This window comes from Scyliorhinus torazame, chromosome 31 (genome assembly GCF_047496885.1).
Source record: "Scyliorhinus torazame isolate Kashiwa2021f chromosome 31, sScyTor2.1, whole genome shotgun sequence".
Classification (NCBI taxonomy): domain Eukaryota; kingdom Metazoa; phylum Chordata; class Chondrichthyes; order Carcharhiniformes; family Scyliorhinidae; genus Scyliorhinus; species Scyliorhinus torazame.
The window spans coordinates 4237375-4258555 of NC_092737.1; the positions used below are offsets into that span (position 1 = coordinate 4237375).

General features: G+C 62.3%; 2 protein-coding genes across 2 annotated transcripts in view; both read left to right on the top strand.

Moving 5' to 3' along the window:
* The window catches only part of LOC140404551 (ephrin-B1-like), a 536635-nt gene that overhangs the window by 303521 nt on the left and 211933 nt on the right, over nt 1–21181 (top strand). The window lies entirely within an intron of this gene.
* On the top strand, nt 1616–13487 carry LOC140404544 (uncharacterized). The gene is made up of 4 exons (XM_072493147.1): nt 1616–2269; nt 4398–5447; nt 11545–12344; nt 12452–13487. The coding sequence occupies exons 1-4, from the start codon at nt 1616–1618 to the stop codon at nt 12642–12644; spliced, it is 2697 nt and encodes an 898-aa protein (XP_072349248.1). The 3' UTR covers nt 12645–13487.

Genomic DNA, 21181 nt, shown 5'->3' on the forward strand with positions numbered 1-21181 from the left:
TGACTCTCACTGGGGTACGGGTCCCCACACACACTGACTCTCACTGGGGTACGGGTCCCACACGCACTGACTCTCACTGGGGTACGGGTCCCACACAGTGACTCTCACTGGGGTACGGTCCCACACGCACTGACTCTCACTGGGGTACGGGTCCCACACAGTGACTCTCACTGGGGTACAGGTCCCACACACACTGACTCTCACTGGGGTACGGGTCCCACACACACTGACTCTCTCTGGGGCACGGGTCCCACACACACTGACTCTCACTGGGGTACGGGTCCCACACACACTGACTCTCACTGGGGTACGGGTCCCACACAGTGACTCTCACTGGGGTACGGTCCCACACACACTGACTCTCACTGGGGTACGGGTTCCACACACACTGACTCTCACTGGGGTACTGATCCCCCACACACTGACTCTCACTGGGGTACGGATCCCACACAGTGACTCTCACTGGGGTACGGGTCCCACACACAGTGACTCTCACTGGGGTACGGGTCCCACACACACTGACTCTCTCTGGGGCACGGGTCCCACACACAGTGACTCTCTCTGGGGCACGGGTCCCACACACACTGACTCTCACTGGGGTACGGGTCCCACACACACTGACTCTCTCTGGGGCACGGGTCCCACACACACTGACTCTCACTGGGGTACGGGTCCCACACACACTGACTCTCACTGGGGTACGGGTCCCACACACACTGACTCTCACTGGGGTACGGGTCCCACACACACTGACTCTCACTGGGGTACGGGTCCCACACACACTGACTCTCTCTGGGGCACGGGTCCCACACACACTGACTCTCTCTGGGGTACGGGTCTCACACACACTGACTCTCACTGGGGTATGGGTTCCACACACACTGACTCTCACTGGGGTACGGGTCCCACACACACTGACTCTCACTGGGCGTACGGGTCCCACACACACTGACTCTCACTGAGGTACGGGTCTCACACACACTGACTCTCACTGGGGTACAGGTCCCACACACTGACTCTCACTGGGGTACGGGTCCCCACACACACTGACTCTCACTGGGGTACGGGTCCCACACACACTGACTCTCACTGGGGTACGGGTCCCACACACACTGACTCTCACTGGGGTACGGGTCCCACACACACTGACTCTCTCTGGGGCACGGGTCCCACACACACTGACTCTCACTGGGGTACGGGTCCCCCACACACTGACTCTCATTGGGGTACGGGTTCCACACACACTGACTCTCACTGGGGTACGGGTCCCACACACACTGACTCTCACTGGGGTACGGGTCCCACACACACTGACTCTCACTGGGGTAGGGGTCCCACACACACTGACTCACACTGGGGTACGGGTCCCACACACACTGACTCTCACTGGGGTACGGGTCCCACACACACTGACTCTCACTGGGGTACGGGTTCCACACACACTGACTCTCACTGGGGTACGGGTCCCACACACTGACTCTCACTGGGGTACGGGTCCCACACACACTGACTCTCACTGGGTTACGGGTCCCACACACACTGACTCTCACTGGGGTACGGGTCCCACACACACTGACTCTCACTGGGGTAGGGGTCTCACTGGGGGAGCGGGTGTATGGGCCTCGGTACAGTAACCGCTCTAACGCCAATCTTTCCTGGTCAGTACGTAGACTCGGACAGTGGGGACGATTCGGACAAGCGATCGTGCGAGGAAAGCTGGCGGCTGATTGCCTCTTTGCGGGAGAAGCTCCCACCCAACAAGGTGCAGAGCATCGTGAAGAAGTGCGGACTGCCCAGCAGTGGGAAGAAGCGGGAAGCGATCCGTGTTTACCAGATCCCACAGCGCAGGCGCATCACCAAGGACCCCAAATGGGTGACCATGGCGGACCTGAAAATGCAGGCGGTGAAGGAAATCTGCTACGAGGTGGCGCTGAACGATTTCAGACATTCGAAGCAGGAAATCGAAACCCTGGCCATTGTGAAGATGAAGGAGCTGTCCCGGATGTACAGCAAGAAGGATCCGAACGAGAAGGACACCTGGAAGGCTGTGGCCAGGGACGTGTGGGACACGGTGGGTGTGGGGGAGGAACGCCTGGAGGATTCCGATGGGAAGACCCATCGCGATGTGGATGACCTCCGGGCTCACATCGACAAACTGACTGACATCCTGCAGGAGGTGAAACTTCAAAACAACATGAAGGACGGAGAGATTAAAGCTCTGAGAAACAGAATGTTAAAAATGGAGCAAGTCATTCCTGCCATTAATCAGGTAAAATTCAGACACCAAACTCCTCAATTCACACAGCTGCCCTTGTACAGTCTGAGTGTCAGCTCCTGTACTCTGTGTGTGTGTGTGTGTGTGTGTGTGTGTGTGTGTGTGTGGTGTGTCCCAGTGTCAGCTCCTGTACTCTGTGTGTGTGTGTGTGTGTGTGTGTGTGTGTGTGTGTGTATCCCAGTGTCAGCTCCTGTACTCTGTGTGTGTGTGTGTGTGTGTGTGTGTGTGTGTGTGTGTGTGTGTGTCCCAGTGTCAGCTCCTGTACTCTGTGTGTGTGTGTGTGTGTGTGTGTGTGTGTGTGTGTGTGTGTCCCAGTGTCAGCTCCTGTACTGTCTGGGGGCGTCAGTGAGGGTGGTTAGTGGATGGGGGTCCTGGGGGTGGGGGTTTGACAGTGAGGGGGGGTCTGGGGGGGTGGGGGCGCGGAGGATGGCAGTGAGGGGGGGTTGCAGCGTGGGTTCAGTCCAGGGGGGATCGGGTTGGCAGGGGGTCAGTGAGGGGGTCCGGGGGGGTCAGTGAGGGGGTCCGGGGGGGTCAGTGAGGGGTCCGGGGGGGTCAGTGAGGGGGTCCGGGGGGAGGGTCAGTGAGGGGGTCCGGGGGGGTCAGTGAGGGGTCGGGGGGGTCAGTGAGGGGTCGGGGGGGGTCAGTGAGGGGTCGGGGGGGGTCAGTGAGGGGGTCCGGGGGGGTCAGTGGGGGGGGTCTGGGGGGGTCCGGGGGGAGGGTCAGTGAGGGGGTCCGGGGGGGTCAGTGAGGGGTCGGGGGGGGTCAGTGAGGGGTCGGGGGGGGTCAGTGAGGGGTCAGGGGGGGTCAGTGAGGGGGTCCGGGGGGGTCCGGGGGTGGGTCAGTGAGGGGGTCCGGGGGGGTCAGTGAGGGGTCGGGGGGGGTCAGTGAGGGGTCGGGGGGGGGTCAGTGAGGGGTCAGGGGGGGTCAGTGAGGGGGTCCGGGGGTGGGTCAGTGAGGGGGTCGGGGGGGTCAGTGAGGGGTCGGGGGGGGTCAGTGAGGGGGTCCGGGGGGGCCTGGGGGGGTCCGGGGGGGTCAGTGAGGGGGTCTGGGGGGGTCCGGGGGGAGGGTCAGTGAGGGGGTCCGGGGGGGTCAGTAAGGGGTCGGGGGGGTCAGTGAGGGGTCGGGGGGGTCAGTGAGGGGTCGGGGGGGTCAGTGAGGGGTCAGGGGGGTCAGTGAGGGGTCGGGGGGGTCAGTGAGGGGGTCCGGGGGGACGGTCAGTGAGGGGGTCCGGGGGGGTCAGTGAGGGGTCGGGGGGGTCAGTGAGGGGTCGGGGGGGGGGTCAGTGAGGGGGTCCGGGGGGGGTCAGTGAGGGGGTCTGGGGGGGTCCGGGGGGGTCAGTGAGGGGTCGGGGGGGTCAGTGAGGGGTCGGGGGGTCAGTGAGGGGTCAGGGGGGTCAGTGAGGGGGTCCGGGGGGGTCCGCGGGGAGGGTCAGTGAGGGGGTCCGGGGGGGGTCAGTGAGGGGTCGGGGGGGGTCAGTGAGGGGTCGGGGGGGGTCAGTGAGGGGGTCTGGGGGGGGTCAGTGAGGGGGTCCGGGGGGGTCAGTGAGGGGTCCGGGGGGGTCAGTGAGGGGGTCCGGGGGGGTCAGTGAGGGGGTCCGGGGGGGGTCAGTGAGGGGGTCCGGGGGGGGTCAGTGAGGGGGTCCGGGGGGGGTCAGTGAGGGGGTCCGGGGGGGTCAGTGAGGGGGTCCGGGGGGGGTCAGTGAGGGGCCGGGGGGGGTCAGTGAGGGGCCGGGGGGGTCAGTGAGGGGCCGGGGGGGGTCAGTGAGGGGCCGGGGGGGTCAGTGAGGGGGTCTGGGGGGTCAGTGAGGGGGTCAGTGAGGGGCCGGGGGGCTCAGTGAGGGGGTCCGGGGGGGTCAGTGAGGGGGTCCGGGGGGGTCAGTGAGGGTCCGGGGGGGTCCGGGGGGGGGGTCAGTGGGGGGTCCGAGGGGGTCAGTGAGGGGCCGGGGGGCTCAGTGAGGGGGTCCGGGGGGGTCAGTGAGGGGTCCGGGGGGTCAGTGGGGGGCCGGGGGGCTCAGTGAGGGGGTCCGGGGGGGTCAGTGAGGGGTCCGGGGGGTCAGTGGGGGGTCCGGGGGGGGTCCTGCCGGTCGGCAGTCAGGGTCTGACCTCTCCTCGCTCTGTTGCAGGATGGGAGTGAGGTGGACGAGGAGGAGGAGCTGGGCCTGGCCGTAGTGGAGGGCTGCGAGGGGCTTCGAGCCTCCCCTGTCGGCAGCGAGGGTCCGAGTGAGGATGGCCGGTGGGCGGAGGGCGAGGCGGAGCCGACGGGCCACAAGACGGTCCGAATCATCCGGCTGATGGAGGAGGATCCGGCGTTCCGACGCGGAAGGCTGCGCTGGCTCCAGCAGGAACAGCAACGCTTCCAGAACCTTCAGCAGCAGCAAATCAGCAAACGGCTGCGCAAACACACGGGGCCCGGCCGCTTCATCCCCCCCCATGACTGTAAGCTCCGCTTCCCCTTCAAGAGTAACCCCGAACACCGCTACTCCTGGGGCCCCTGCAGCGGCAGCGGCTTTGGAGCGCCCTCTGACCCGGGCCTGGCCTCTGACCCGGGCCTGGCCTCTGACCCGGGCCTGGCCTCTGACCCGGGCCTGGCCTCTGACCCGGGCCTGGCCTCTGACCCGGGCCTACCCTGTGCCCCGGGCCTAGCCGCCCCGGGCCTACCCTCTGACCCGGGCCTAGCCGCCCCAGTGGCCCCCTCTCCGGCCGGTCAGTACCGAGTGGTTGGGGACGAGGTGCGGCCACGCGGAGTCCAGAGATTCTGGCCGGGGTATGGCGCCGCCCCTCCCCAACACCCTCACCACGGTCACCACGGCAACTGGCATCACCACGACCACCACCAATTCCGGCGGAACTCCTTCGACAACGGCGCCGGGAGCCGGGCCAAATTCTTCCGTCAGCCGCCATGCCGGCCAGAGCACCGACCCCAGGAACAGTCTCTACGCCGGGGGCACCATCACCGTAACCACCACCCCCACCACCACCAGCGTCGCCGTGACAACCGGCGTTCCGCCGACGCCGAGTTCACCAACTTTCAGCCCCCCGAGCGGCAGGAACGGTTTTACCAACACCATCCCTACACGCCCCCCCCCCCGCATGAGGAGGCAGAACTCAGCCCCCAACCTGCAGGGGTCACAGAACCCCATCTAAACCGGGGGTCATGGGAGTGCGGAGGGGGAGCGAGGGAGTGCGGAGGGGGAACGAGGGAGTGCGGAGGGGGAACGAGGGAGTGCGGAGGGGGAACGAGGGAGTGCGGAGGGGGAGCGAGGGAGTGCGGAGGGGGAGCGAGGGAGTGCGGAGGGGGAGCGAGGGAGTGCGGAGGGGGAGCGAGGGAGTGCGGAGGGGGAGCGAGGGAGTGCGGAGGGGGAGCGAGGGAGTGCGGAGGGGGAGCGAGGGAGTGCGGAGGGGGAGCGAGGGAGTGCGGAGGGGGAGCGAGGGAGTGCGGAGGGGGAGCGAGGGAGTGCGGAGGGGGAACGAGGGAGTGCGGAGGGGGAACGAGGGAGTGCGGAGGGGGAACGAGGGAGTGCGGAGGCGGAACGAGGGAGTGCGGAGGGGGAACGAGGGAGTGCGGAGGGGGAACGAGGGAGTGCGGAGGGGGAACGAGGGAGTGAGGAGGGGGAACGAGGGAGTGAGGAGGGGAACGATGGAGTGAGGAGGGGGAACGAGGGAGTGAGGAGGGGGAACGATGGAGTGAGGAGGGGGAACGAGGGAGTGATGAGGCGGAACGAGGGAGTGATGAGGCGGAACGAGGGAGTGAGGAGGGGGAACGAGGGAGTGAGGAGGGGGAACGAGGGAGTGCGGAGGGGGAACGAGGGAGTGCGGAGGGGGAACGAGGGAGTGCGGAGGGGGAACGAGGGAGTGCGGAGGGGGAACGAGGGAGTGAGGAGGGGGAACGAGGGAGTGCGGAGGGGGAACGAGGGAGTGCGGAGGGGGAACGAGGGAGTGCGGAGGGGGAACGAGGGAGTGCGGAGGGGGAACGAGGGAGTGCGGAGGGGGAACGAGGGAGTGCGGAGGGGGAACGAGGGAGTGCGGAGGGGGAACGAGGGAGTGCGGAGGGGGAACGAGGGAGTGCGGAGGGGGAACGAGGGAGTGAGGAGGGGAACGATGGAGTGAGGAGGGGAACGAGGGAGTGAGGAGGGGGAACGAGGGAGTGATGAGGGGGAACGAGGGAGTGATGAGGCGGAACGAGGGAGTGATGAGGCGGAACGAGGGAGTGAGGAGGGGGAACGATGGAGTGAGGAGGGGGAACGAGGGAGTGAGGAGGGGGAACGAGGGAGTGCGGAGGGGGAACGAGGGAGTGCGGAGGGGAACGAGGGAGTGAGGAGGGGGAACGATGGAGTGAGGAGGGGGAACGAGGGAGTGAGGAGGGGGAACGAGGGAGTGATGAGGCGGAACGAGGGAGTGAGGAGGGGGAACGAGGGAGTGAGGAGGGGGAACGAGGGAGTGAGGAGGGGGAACGAGGGAGTGCGGAGGGGGAACGAGGGAGTGCGGAGGGGGAACGAGGGAGTGCGGAGGGGGAACGAGGGAGTGCGGAGGGGGAACGAGGGAGTGCGGAGGGGGAACGAGGGAGTGCGGAGGGGGAACGAGGGAGTGCGGAGGGGGAACGAGGGAGTGCGGAGGGGGAACGAGGGAGTGCGGAGGGGGAACGAGGGAGTGCGGAGGGGGAACGAGGGAGTGCGGAGGGGGAACGAGGGAGTGCGGAGGGGAAGCGAGGGAGTGAGGAGAGGGAACGAGGGAGTGAGGAGGGGGAACGATGGAGTGAGGAGGGGGAACGAGGGAGTGAGGAGGGGGAACAGGGACGATGGAGTGAGGAGGGGAAACGGAGTGAGGAGGAGGGGTGAGGGAGTGCGGAGGGGGAGCGAGGGAGTGCGGAGGGGAGGAGAGGGAAGGGAGGGGAGAGTGAGGGAGGGAGGGGAGAGTGAGGGAGGGAGGGGAGAGTGAGGGAGGGAGGGGAGAGTGAGGGAGGGAGGGGAGAGAGTGAGGGAGGGAGGGGAGAGTTAGGGAGGGGAGAGCGTGAGGGAGGGAGGGGAGAGCGTGAGGGAGGGAGGGGAGAGTGACGGAGGGAGGGGAGAGCGTGACGGAGGGAGGGGAGAGTGTGAGGGAGGGAGGGGAGAGTGACGGAGGGAGGGGAGAGCGTGACGGAGGGAAGAGGGAGGGGAGAGTGTGAGGGAGGCAGGGGAGAGCGTGAGGGAGGGAGGGGAGAGTGACGGAGGGACGGAGGGGAGAGGGAGGGGAGAGTGTGAGGGAGGGAGGGGAGAGTGAGAGAGGGTGGGGAGAGCGTGACGGAGGGACGGAGGGGAGAGGGAGGGGAGAGTGTGAGGGAGGGAGGGGAGAGAGTGAAGGAGGGAGGGGAGAGAGTGAGGGAGGGAGGGGAGAGAGTGAGGGAGGGAGGGGAGAGAGAGAGGGAGGGAGGGAGTGGAGAGGGAGGGAGGGGAGAGTGAGGGAGGGAGGGGAGAGTGAGGGAGGGAGGGGAGAGTGAGGTAGGGAGGGGAGAGTGAGGGAGGGAGGGGAGAGTGAGGGAGGGAGGGAGTGGAGAGGGAGGGAGGGGAAAGTGTGAGGGAGGGAGGGGAGAGTGAGGGAGGGAGGGGAGAGTGAGGGAGGGAGGGGAGAGTGAGGGAGGGAGGGGAGAGTGAGGGAGGGAGGGGAGAGCGAGGGAGGGAGGGGAGAGCGAGGGAGGGAGGGGAGAGTTAGGGAGGGGGAGAGCGTGAGGGAGGGAGGGGAGAGTGAGGGAGGGAGGGGAGAGTGAGGGAGGGAGGGGAGAGTGACGGAGGGAGGGGAGAGTGAGGGAGGGAGGGGAGAGTGAGGGAGGGAGGGGAGAGTGAGGGAGGGAGGGGAGAGTGAGGGAGGGAGGGGAGAGCGTGAGGGAGGGGAGAGCGTGAGGGAGGGAGGGGAGAGCGTGAGGGAGGGAGGGGAGAGTGACGGAGAAGGGGAGAGTGAGGGAGGGAGGGGAGAGTGAGGGAGGGAGGGGAGAGTGAGGGAGGGAGGGGAGAGTGAGGGAGGGAGGGGAGAGCGTGAGGGAGGGAGGGGAGAGCGTGAGGGAGGGAGGGGAGAGAGTGAAGGAGGGAGGGGAGAGTGAGGGAGGGAGGGGAGAGTGAGGGAGGGAGGGGAGAGTGAGGGAAGGAGGGGAGAGTGAGGGAGGGAGGGAAGGCGTGACGGAGGGACGGAGGGGAGAGGGAGGGGAGAGCGTGAGGGACGGAGGGGAGAGTGGGAGGGAGGGGAGAGAGAGGGAGAGTGTGAGGGAGGGGAGAGTGAGGGAGGGAGTGAGGGGAGAGTGAGTGATGGCGGGAGGGGAGAGGGTGAGGGTGGGAGGGGAGTGTGAGGGAGGGAGGGAGTTGAGAGGGTAGAGTGAGAGAGAGGAGGAAGGGGAGGCTGTGAGGAGGAAATGGTTTGAGGGAGGGGAGAGTGTGAGGGAGGTAGGGAGGGGAGAGTGTGAGGGAGGGAGGGAAGAGAGAGGTGAGGGAGCGAGGGGAGAGGGTGAGGGACGGAGGGGAGAGTGAGGGACGGAGGGGAGAGTGTGAGGGAGGGAGGGGAGAGTGAGGGAGGGAGGGGAGAGAAAGGGAGAGAGGGGAGAGCGTGAGGGACGGAGGGGAGAGAGGGGAGAGTGTGAGGGAGGGAGGAGAGCGTGAGGGACGGAGGGGAGAGAGGGAGAGAGGGGAGAGTGTGAGGGAGGGAGCAGAGCGTGAGGGATGGAGGGGAGAGAAAGCGAGAGAGGGGAGAGTGTGAGGGAGGGAGGGGAGAGAGAGGGGAGAGTATGAGGGAGGGAGAGAGGGGAGAGTGTGAGGAAGGGGAGGGGGAGGGTGTGAGGGAGGGGAGGGTGTGAGAGGGAGGGAGGGAGGTAGGGGAGAGTGAGTGAGGGAGCGAGGGGAGTGTGTGAGGGAGGGGAGGGTGTGAGGAAGGGGAGTGTGAGGAAGGGGAGCGTGTGAGGGAGGGGAGGGGGGAGGGTGTGAGGAAGGGGAGCGTGTGAGGGAGGGGAGAGTGAGGAAGGGGAGCGTGTGAGGGAGGGGAGGGGGGAGGGTGTGAGGAAGGGGAGCGTGTGAGGGAGGGGAGGGTGTGAGTGAGGAGAGAGTGAGGGAGGGGAGGGTATGAGGGAGGGGAGGGTGTGAGGGAGGGGAGGGTGTGAGGGAGGGGAGGGCATGAGGGAGGAGAGTGAGGGAGGGGTGGGAACAAGGTAGGGAGGGAGGGGAGGGGAGGATGTGAGGGAGGGGAGAGTGAGGGAGGAGAGTGAGGGAGGGGTGGGAACAAGGTAGGGAGGGAGGGGAGGGGAGGATGTGAGGGAGGGGAGAGTGAGGGAGGGGAGAGTGAGGGAGGGGTGGGAACAAGGTAGGGTGGGAGGGGAGGCATGAGGGAGCAGGAAGGAGGGGGAGTGAGTGAGTGTGCGAGGGTAGGTGTGGGGAGGGAGGGAGGGATGTGGAATGTGCGGAGGGATCGCGCACGGTGAGGGGGGGGCTGTGAGGGACTGAGCCAGGAGCCGGTCTCAGGATTGTTACACTGAAATTTGGGAGACCCTTCGACCACCAGCCATAGGAGCAGAATCAGGCCACTCGGCCCATCGAGTCTGCTCCGCCATTCAATCATGGCTGATATTTTTCTCATCCCTATTCTCCTGCCTTCTCCCCATAACCCCTGATCCCCTTATTAATCAGGAACCTATCTATCTCTGTCTTAAAGACACCCAGTGATTTGGGCTCCACAGCCTCCTGCGGCAAAGAGTTCCACAGATTCACCACCTTCTGGCTGAAGAAATTCCTCCTCATCTCTGTTTTAAAGGATCGTCCCTTTAGTCTGAGATGGTGTCCTCTGGTTCTACTTTTTCCTACAAGTGGAAACACCCTCTCCACGTCCGCTCTATCCAGGTCTCTCTCCACGTCCGCTCTATCCAGGTCTCTCTCCACGTCCGCTCTATCCAGGTCTCTCTCCCTGTCCGCTCAATCCAGGTCTCCACGTCCGCTGTATCCAGGTCTCTCTCCACGTCCGCTCTATCCAGGTCTCTCTCCACGTCCGCTGTATCCAGGTCTCTCTCCACGTCCGCTCTATCCAGGTCTCTCTCCACGTCCGCTCTATCCAGGTCTCTCTCCACGTCCGCTCTATCCAGGTCTCTCTCCACGTCCGCTCTATCCAGGTCTCTCTCCCTGTCCGCTCAATCCAGGTCTCCACGTCCACTCTATCCAGGTCTCTCTCCCTGTCCGCTCTGTCCAGGTCTCTCTCCACGTCCGCTCTATCCAGGTCTCTCTCCCTGTCCGCTCTATCCAGGTCTCTCTCCACGTCCCCTCTATCCAGGTCTCTCTCCACGTCCGCTCTATCCAGGTCTCTCTCCCTGTCCGCTCTATCCAGGTCTCTCTCCCTGTCCGCTCTATCCAGGTCTCTCTCCCTGTCCGCTCTATCCAGGTCTCTCTCCCTGTCCGCTCTATCCAGGTCTCTCTCCCTGTCCGCTCTATCCAGGTCTCTCTCCACGTCCGCTCTATCCAGGTCTCTCTCCCTGTCCGCTCAATCCAGGTCTCTCTCCACGTCCGCTCTATCCAGGTCTCTCTCCACGTCCGCTCTATCCAGGTCTCTCTCCACGTCCGCTCTATCCAGGTCTCTCTACACGTCCGCTCTATCCAGGTCTCTCTCCACGTCCGCTCTATCCAGGTCTCTCTCCACGTCCGCTCTATCCAGGTCTCTCTCCACGTCCGCTCTATCCAGGTCTCTCTCCACGTCCGCTCTATCCAGGTCTCTCTCCCTGTCCGCTCTATCCAGGTCTCTCTCCCTGTCCGCTCTATCCAGGTCTCCCTCCACGTCCGCTCTATCCAGGTCTCTCTCCACGTCCGCTCTATCCAGGTCTCTCTCCACGTCCGCTCTATCCAGGTCTCTCTCCCTGTCCGCTCTATCCAGGTCTCTCTCCCTGTCCGCTCTATCCAGGTCTCTCTCGCTGTCCGCTCTATCCAGGCCTCTCTCCCTGTCCGCTCGATCCAGGTCTCTCTCCACGTCCGCTCTATCCAGGTCTCTCTCCACGTCCACTCTATCCAGGTCTCTCGCCACGTCCGCTCTATCCAGGTCTCTCTCCCTGTCCGCTCTATCCAGGTCTCTCTCCCTGTCCGCTCTATCCAGGCCTCTCTCCCTGTCCGCTCTATCCAGGTCTCTCTCCCTGTCCGCTCTATCCAGGTCTCTCTCCCTGTCCGCTCTATCCAGGTCTCTCTCCACGTCCGCTCGATCCAGGTCTCTCTCCACGTCCGCTCGATCCAGGTCTCTCTCCACGTCCACTCTATCCAGGTCTCTCTCCACGTCCCCTCTATCCAGGTCTCTCTCCACGTCCGCTCGATCCAGGTCTCTCTCCACGTCCGCTCTATCCAGGTCTCTCTCCACGTCCGCTCTATCCAGGTCTCTCTCCACGTCCGCTCTATCCAGGTCTCTCGCCACGTCCGCTCTATCCAGGTCTCTCTCCCTGTCCGCTCTATCCAGGCCTCTCTCCTTGTCCGCTCTATCCAGGTCTCTCTCCCTGTCCGCTCTATCCAGGTCTCTCTCCATGTCCGCTCTATCCAGGTCTCTCTCCATGTCCGCTCTATCCAGGTCTCTCTCCCTGTCCGCTCTATCCAGGTCTCTCTCCCTGTCCGCTCTATCCAGGTCTCGCTCCCTGTCCGCTCTATCCAGGTCTCACTCCACGTCCACTCTATCCAGGTCTCTCTCCCTGTCCGCTCTATCCAGGTCTCTCTCCACGTCCGCTCTATCCAGGTCTCTCTCCACGTCCACTCTATCCAGGTCTCTCTCCACGTCCACTCTATCCAGGTCTCTCTCCACGTCCACTCTATCCAGGTCTCTCTCCCTGTCCGCTCTATCCAGGTCTCTCTCCCTGTCGCTCTATCCAGGTCTCCACGTCCGCTCTATCCAGGTCTCTCTCCCTGTCCGCTCTATCCAGGTCTCTCTCCACGTCCGTTCTATCCAGGTCTCTCTCCCTGTCCGCTCTATCCAGGTCTCTCTCCCTGTCCGCTCTATCCAGGTCTCTCTCCCTGTCGCTCTATCCAGGTCTCCACGTCCGCTCTATCCAGGTCTCTCTCCACGTCCGCTCTATCCAGGTCTCTCTCCCTGTCCGCTCTATCCAGGTCTCTCTCCACGTCCGTTCTATCCAGGTCTCTCTCCCTGTCCGCTCTATCCAGGTCTCTCTCCCTGTCCGCTCTATCCAGGTCTCTCTCCCTGTCGCTCTATCCAGGTCTCCACGTCCGCTCTATCCAGGTCTCTCTCCCTGTCCGCTCTATCCAGGTCTCTCTCCCTGTCCGCTCTATCCAGTCCTCGCAGGATTCGGTGGGAGAGATCAAGTTGTGTATGTTGGGAGGGGGGGGGGGTGCGCTGCCTCGGGACCCCCTCCGGCGGCGGGAACGCGGTTTATAGGAGCTAATCACTGATTTAGGAAATGCAATTTGTGCACAGTAAGATCCCACGCATGGTCACGTGACAGTCCCCCAGACAATCTGTCCTTTTGGCAATTTGGTTCAGGGCACTTTGGGAGGCCCATTTGTCCAGGAGAGGGCAGTGTACCCTCACCCCAGGGGCAGTGTACCCTCACCCCGGGGGGGCAGTGTACCCTCACCCCGGGGGGTGTACCCTCACCCCAGGGGCAGTGTACCCTCACCCCGGGGGCAGTGTACCCTCACCCCAGGGGCAGTGTACCCTCACCCCAGGGGCAGTGTACCCTCACCCCGGGGGGGCAGTGTACCCTCACCCCAGGGGCAGTGTACCCTCACCCCAGGGGCAGTGTACCCTCACCTCGGGGGGGCAGTGTACCCTCACCCCAGGGGCAGTGTACCCTCACCCCAGGGGGGCAGTGTACCCTCACCCCAGGGGGGGCAGTGTACCCTCACCCCAGGGGCAGTGTACCCTCACCCCAGGGGGGCAGTGTACCCTCACCCCAGGGGGGGCAGTGTACCCTCACCCCAGGGGCAGTGTACCCTCACCCCAGGGGGGGCAGTGTACCCTCACCCCAGGGGCAGTGTACCCTCACCCCAGGGGTCGTCTGCGTGCTGAGACAGAGCCTTAAAAATCTGCAGGGGAATCGTTAGCAAGAAAGAGGGAAGGGAGTGGGGGAAATCACCGGCCAGCCCTTTCCAAAGGGGCCAGTATGGGCAGTGGGCAGAAAGGCCTCCTCTGCTTTAAGGGTCTATTTCTGAATCAAATGAGTTCCATCGAGCTGACTGTAATGGCAATGAGAGACGATGGCTCAGACTGGGTATTACCCCCTCATTGCCCCCTCCCCCTCTGCCCGACCCCCCCCCAGGACCCAGCTCGGCCCCTCATGGTGTCCCCACCCCCCCCCCCCGAACCATGTTGTTAATTTGGACAGTGCCACACACGGGCACTGGGGGGGAGCTGTTTCCAAAGACATTGTGGGACTGCACAAATTAGGCAAACGAGCAAATTATTTGCCTGCGTTTAAGTCTAGTCTCTAGAAGAATGAATGATTTTCAAGTTAGTTGATGTCGACCACAAGACATAGGAGCAGAATTAGGCCACTCGGCCCATCGAGTCTGCTCCGCCATTCAATCATGGCTGATGTAGTCGGGGATAGCATTGCTTCAAGAATAGTTCAGAATGTTTTACTGCAAAACCTTTTACCTCCCGTGAAGCAATTGTGTTGTGTGTGTCTGTGTCTGTCTGTGTGTGTGTGTCTGTGTCTGTGAGATTTTTATTTTTTAAGTTTAGTTTATACAAACTTTTTCAACTAATTCCCTGCATTAACTGCTAACTCGGATTCGGGAGGGGGGGGGGGTTCCAGCAGACTTTCCTCATCCTCCACACAAACCCTTACCCCAGTGAGAGTCACTGGGTGTGGTACCCGTACCCCAGTGAGAGTCAGTGTGTGTGGGACCCGTACCCCAGTGAGAGTCAGTGTGTGTGGAACCCGTACCCCAGTGAGAGTCAGTGTGTGTGGGACCCGTACCCCAGTGAGAGTCAGTGTGTGTGGGACCCGTACCCCAGTGATGGTCAGTGTGTGTGGGACCCGTACCCCAGTGAGAGTCAGTGTGTGTGGGACCCGTACCCCGGTGAGAGTCAGTGTGTGTGGAACCCGTACCCCAGTGAGAGTCAGTGTGTGTGGAACCCGTACCCCAGTGAGAGTCAGTGTGTGTGGAACCCGTACCCCAGTGAGAGTCAGTGTGTGTGGGACCCGTACCCCAGTGAGAGTCAGTGTGTGTGGGACCCGTACCCCAGTGAGAGTCAGTGTGTGTGGAACCCGTACCCCAGTGAGAGTCAGTGTGTGTGTGGGACCCGTACCCCAGTGAGAGTCAGTGTGTGTGGGACCCGTACCCTAGTGAGAGTCAGTGTGTGTGGGACCCGTACCCCAGTGAGAGTCAGTGTGTGTGGGACCCGTACCCCAGTGAGAGTCAGTGTGTGGGACCCGTACCCCAGTGAGAGTCAGTGTGTGTGGGACCCATACCCCAGTGAGAGTCAGTGTGTGTGGAACCCGTACCCCAGTGAGAGTCAGTGTGTGTGGAACCCGTACCCCAGTGAGAGTCAGTGTGTGGGACCCGTACCCCAGTGATAGTCAGTGTGTGTGGGACCCGTACCCCAGTGAGAGTCAGTGTGTGTGGGACCCGTACCCCAGTGAGAGTCAGTGTGTGTGGGACCCGTACCCTAGTGAGAGTCAGTGTGTGTGGGACCCGTACCCCAGTGAGAGTCAGTGTGTGGGACCCGTACCCCAGTGAGAGTCAGTGTGTGTGGGACCCGTACCCCAGTGAGAGTCAGTGTGTGTGGGACCCGTACCCCAGTGAGAGTCAGTGTGTGTGGAACCCGTACCCCAGTGAGAGTCAGTGTGTGTGGAACCCGTACCCCAGTGAGAGTCAGTGTGTGTGGGACCCGTACCCCAGTGAGAGTCAATGTGTGTGGGACCCGTACCCCAGTGAGAGTCACTGTGTGTGGGACCCGTACCCCAGTGAGAGTCAATGTGTGTGGGACCCGTACCCCAGTGAGGGTCAGTGTGTGTGGGACCCGTACCCCAGTGAGAGTCAGTGTGTGTGGGACCCGTACCCCAGTGAGAGTCAGTGTGTGTGGGACCCGTACCCCAGTGAGAGTCAGTGTGTGGGACCCGTACCCCAGTGAGAGTCAGTGTGTGTGGGACCCGTACCCCAGTGAGAGTCAGTGTGTGTGGGACCCGTACCCCAGTGAGAGTCAGTGTGTGTGGGACCCGTACCCCAGTGAGAGTCAGTGTGTGTGGGACCCGTACCGCAGTGAGAGTCAGTGTGTGTGGGACCCATACCCCAGTGAGAGTCAGTGTGTGGGACCCGTATCCCAGTGAGAGTCAGTTTGTGTGGGACCCGTACCCCAGTGAGAGTCAGTGTGTGTGGGACCCGTACCCCAGTGAGAGTCAGTGTGTGTGGGACCCGTACCCCAGTGAGAGTCACTGTGTGTGGGACCCGTACCCCAGTGAGAGTCAGTGTGTGGGACCCGTACCCCAGTTAGAGTCAGTGTGTGTGGGACCCATACCCCAGTGAGAGTCAGTGTGTATGGGACCCGTACCCCAGTGAGAGTCAGTGTGTGTGGGACCCGTACCCCAATGAGAGTCAGTGTGTGTGGGACCCGTACCCAGTGAGAGTCAGTGTGTGTGGGACCCGTACCCCAGTGAGAGTCAGTGTGTGTGGGACCCGTACCCCAGTGAGAGTCAGTCTGTGTGAGACCCGTACCCCAGTGAGAGTCAGTGTGTGTGGGACCCTTACCCCAGTGAGTGTCAGTGTGTGTGGGGGACACGTACCCCAGTGAGAGTCAGTGTGTGTGGGACCCGTACCCCAGTGAGAGTCAGTGTGTGTGGGACCCGTACCCCAGTGAGAGTCAGTGTGTGTGGGACCCGTACCCCAGTGAGAGTCAGTGTGTGTGGAACCCGTACCCCAGAGAGAGTCAGTGTGTGTGGGACCCGTACCCCAGTGAGAGTCAGTGTGTGTGGGACCCGTACCCCAGTGAGAGTCAGTGTGTGTGGGACCCGTACCCCAGTGAGAGTCAGTGTGTGTGGGACCCGTACCCCAGTGAGAGTCAGTGTGTGTGGGACCCGTACCCCAATGAGAGTCAGTGTGTGTGGGACCCGTACCCCAGTGAGAGTCAGTGTGTGTGGGACCCTTACCCCAGTGAGAGTCAGTGTGTGTGGGGGACCCGTACCCCAGTGAGAGTCAGTGTGTGTGGGACCCGTACCCCAGTGAGAGTCAGTGTGTGTGGGACCCGTACCCCAGTGAGAGTCAGTGTGTGTGGGACCCGTACCCCAGTGAGAGTCAGTGTGTGTGGGACCCGTACCCCAGTGAGAGTCAGTGTGTGTGGGACCCCTACCCCAGTGAGAGTCCCCTTTTTCTGGAATATGGTGTGAGATTTGCCGGGGTGGGGATTTTTCGATATTGAAAATACCTGATGTACCTTCAGGGTCACGGGATTTTGTGCATTTCAGTTTGAATCTTTTGGGCAATATGAAAGCTGCTTAATGTGGGTGGGGATGTGTACTGCCGACCCTTCTTCATCCCAGGCAAGAACTCGGCCTTTTCCAACAGTTGCCGCCGGTGGAGAGCGGGTCTGCACTGGAGACAGAATTTGCAAAGTGTGTGGGGCTGATTTTGACGAGGAGATTCCAGTCTGGGCGAGAAGCTCCCGTTACTGACCAAGGACTGGGCCTGAATCGCGTCCAGAGTTCGCTCCCGCCCTGCCTGCGTTTGTTTTTATTGAAGAGAATTGTGCATGCCGATTTGGATTTTCAAATATAGCTGCTGGTTGACGAGCTGCTGATTGTCGATCGTGTGTCTCTCTCTCCAATGACTGTCGTATCATTTGTAACAGGCAGAGGCCGACGTGGCCCTGCCTGTCGCTTTTATCTGTGAATGGAGTGTGTGGTTGGAGCAGAGAGAGCCCCTCTTTGTCCAGGCTCCTCACCAATGACAGATTGACAAGAAAGGTGTTTATTAAAGTGGAACTGGAGCCTGAGCGTAAATGTGGATTTGTTCAGGAGTTCATTTCGTTTCCACTTGAGTGACATTCGCTATCTGACAACCTGGGCGAGAGCGTGCGGTCAATTCCAGCCCCCCAGCCCCCCCAGCCCCCAAACCAGTCAGTTAACCAATACTTTGGATGGAATCTCTGAGCTCTTTGGCACCTACTCAGACAGAAAACGCAACTGTTTATTTAAACATCCAGCTGTTCTAATGAATAACAGCTGGCAAATTTACACTTCCCCCCCCACCTCTACTCAAACGCACAACAAGGGAGGGGTATAATAAGAATATCTAAAATTAATGAGAGCGTCCTTGCTTCCGCTGTTGAAGACGTTGTTGCAGTACTGACCCTCTGACAGTGCAGCACTCCCTCAGTACTGACCCTCTGACAGTGCGGCACTCGCTCAGTACTGACTCTCTGACAGTGCGGCACTCCCTCAGTACTGACCCTCTGACAGTGCGGCACTCGCTCAGTACTGACTCTCTGACAGTGCGGCACTCCCTCAGTACTGACCCCCTGACAGTGCGGCACTCCCTCAGTACTGACCCTCTGACGTTGCAGCACTCCCTCAGTACTGACCCTCTGACAGTGCGGCACTCGCTCAGTACTGACCCTCTGACAGTGCGGCACTCCCTCAGTACTGACTCTCTGACAGTGCGGCACTCCCTCAGTACTGACCCTCTGACAGTGCGGCGCTCCCTCAGTACTGACCCTCTGACAGTGCGGCACTCCCTCAGTACTGACCCTCTGACAGTGCGGCACTCCCTCAGTACTGACCCTCTGACAGTGCGGCACTCGCTCAGTACTGACCCTCTGACAGTGCGGCACTCCCTCAGTACTGACTCTCTGACAGTGCGGCACTCCCTCAGTACTGACCCTCTGACAGTGCGGCGTTCCCTCAGTACTGACCCTCTGACAGTGCGGCACTCCCTCAGTACTGACCCTCTGACAGTGCGGCGCTCCCCCAGTACTGACCCTCTGACAGTGCGGCACTCCCTCAGTACTGACCCTCTGACAGTGCGGCACTCCCTCAGTACTGACCCTGACAGTGCGGCACTCCCTCAGTACTGACCCTCTGACAGTGCGGCACTCCCTCAGTACTGACCCTGACAGTGCGGCGCTCCCTCAGTACTGACCCTCTGACAGTGCGGCACTCGCTCAGTACTGACCCTCTGACAGTGCGGCACTCCCTCAGTACTGACCCTCTGACAGTGCAGCACTCCCTCACTACTGACCCTCTGACAGTGCGGCACTCCCTCAGTACTGACCCTCTGACAGTGCGGCACTCGCTCAGTACTGACCCTCTGACAGTGCGGCACTCGCTCAGTACTGACCCTCTGACAGTGCGGCACTCCCTCAGTACTGACCCTCTGACAGTGCGGCACTCGCTCAGTACTGACCCTCTGACAGTGCGGCACTCCCTCAGTACTGACCCTCTGACAGTGCGGCACTCCCTCAGTACTGACCCTCTGACAGTGCGGCACTCCCTCAGTACTGACCCTCTGACAGTGCAGCACTCCCTCAGTACTGACCCTCTGACAGTGCGGCACTCCCTCAGTACTGACCCTCTGACACTGCGGCACTCCCTCAGTACTGACCCTCTGACAGTGCGGTACTCCCTCAGTACTCACCCTCTGACAGTGCGGCACTCCCTCAGTACTGACCCTCTGACAGTGCGGCACACCCTCAGTACTGACCCTCGGACAGTGCGGCTCTCCCTCAGTACTGACCCTCTGACAGTGCGGCACACCCTCAGTACTGACCCTCTGACAGTGCGGCACTCCCTCAGTACTGACCCTCTGACAGTGCGGCACTCCCTCAGTACTGACCCTCTGACAGTGCGGCACTCCCTCAGTACTGACCCTCTGACAGTGCGGCACTCCCTCAGTACTGACCCTCTGACAGTGCGGCACTCCCTCAGTACTGACCCTCTGACAGTGCGGCACCCCCTCAGTACTGACCCTCTGACAGTGCGGCACTCCCTCAGTACTGACCCTCTGACAGTGCGGCACCCCCTCAGTACTGACCCTCTGACAGTGCGGCACTCCCTCAGTACTGACCCTCTGACAGTGCAGCACTCCCTCAGTACAGACCCTCTGACAGTGCGGCACTCCCTCAGTACTGACCCTCTGACAGTGCGGCACCCCCTCAGTACTGACCCTCTGACAGTGCGGCACTCCCTCAGTACTGACCCTCTGACAGTGCGGCACTCCCTCAGTACTGACCCTCTGACAGTGCGGCACTCCCTCAGTACTGACGCTCTGACAGTGCGGCACTCCCTCAGTACTGACCCTCTGACAGTGCGGCACTCCCTCAGTACTGACCCTCTGACAGTGCGGCACTCCCTCAGTACTGACCCTCTGACAGTGCGGCACTCCCTCAGCACTGACCCTCTGACAGTACGGCACTCCCTCAGCACTGACCCTCTGACAGTGCGGAGCTCCCTCAGTACTGACCCTCTGACAGTGCGACGCTCTCTCAGTACTGACCCTCTGACAGTGCGACGCTCTCTCAGTACTGACCCTCTGACAGTGCGGCACTCCCTCAGTACTGACCCTCTGACAGTGCGGCACTCCCTCAGTACTGACCCTCTGACAGTGCGGCACTCCCTCAGTACTGACCCTCTGACAGTGCGGCACTCCCTCAGTACTGACCTTCTGACAGTGCGGCACTCCCTCAGTACTGACCCTCTGACAGTGCGGCACTCCCTCAGTACTGACCCTCTGACAGTGCGGCACTCCCTCAGTACTGACCCTCTGACAGTGCGGCACTCCCTCAGTACTGACCCTCTGACAGTGCGACGCTCCCTCAGTACTGACCCTCTGACAGTGCGGCACTCCCTCAGTACTGACCCTCTGACAGTGCGGCACTCCCTCAGTACTGACCCTCTGACAGTGCAGCACTCCCTCAGTACTGACCCTCTGACAGTGCGGCATTCCCTCAGTACTGACCCTCTGACAGTGCGGCACACCTCAGTACTGACCCTCCGACAGTGCGGCGCTCCCTCAGTACTGACCCTCTGACAGTGCGGCACTCCCCCAGTACTGATCCTCTGACAGTGCGGCACTCCCTCAGTACTGACCCTCTGACAGTGCTGCACTCCCTCAGTACTGATCCTCTGACAGTGCGGCACTCCCTCAGTACTGACCCTCCAATCGCTCGGCGCTCTAACAGTGATGGTAAAGTAATCCAAACAATCACTTCCTAAATGTCTGTGATTCCCCACACGGTGACGGGACGGGGGTCTGTGTCTGTGATTTCCCCCACACGGTGATGGGACGGGGGTCTGTCTGTGATTCCCCCACACGGTGACGGGACGGGGATCTGTGATTCCCCCACACGGTGACGGGACGGGGGTCTGTGATTCCCCCACACGGTGACGGGACGGGGGTCTGTGTCTGTGATTCCCCCACACGGTGACTGGACGGGGGTCTGTGTCTGTGATTCCCCCACACGGTGACGGGACGGGGGTCTGTGTCTGTGATTCCCCCACACGGTGACGGGACGGGGGTCTGTGTCTGTGATTCTCCCACACGGTGACGGGGCGGGGGTCTGTGTCTGTGATTCCCCCACACAGTGATGGGACGGGGGTCCGTGATTCCCCCACACGGTGACGGGACGGGGGTCTGTGATTCCCCCACACGGTGATGGGACGGGGGTCTGTGTGATTCCCCCACACGGTGATGGGACGGGGGTCTGTGTCTGTGACTCCCCCACACGGTGACGGGACGAGGGTCTGTGTCTGTGATTCCCCCACACGGTGACGGGACGAGGGTCTGTGTCTGTGATTCCCCCACACGGTGACGGGACGAGGGTCTGTGTCTGTGATTCCCCCACACGGTGACGGGACGGGGGTCTGTGATTCCCCCACACGGTGATGGGACGGGGGTCTGTCTGTGATTCCCCCACACGGTGATGGGACGGGGGTCTGTGTCTGTGACTCCCCCACACACGGTGATGGGACGGGGTCTGTGATTCCCCCACA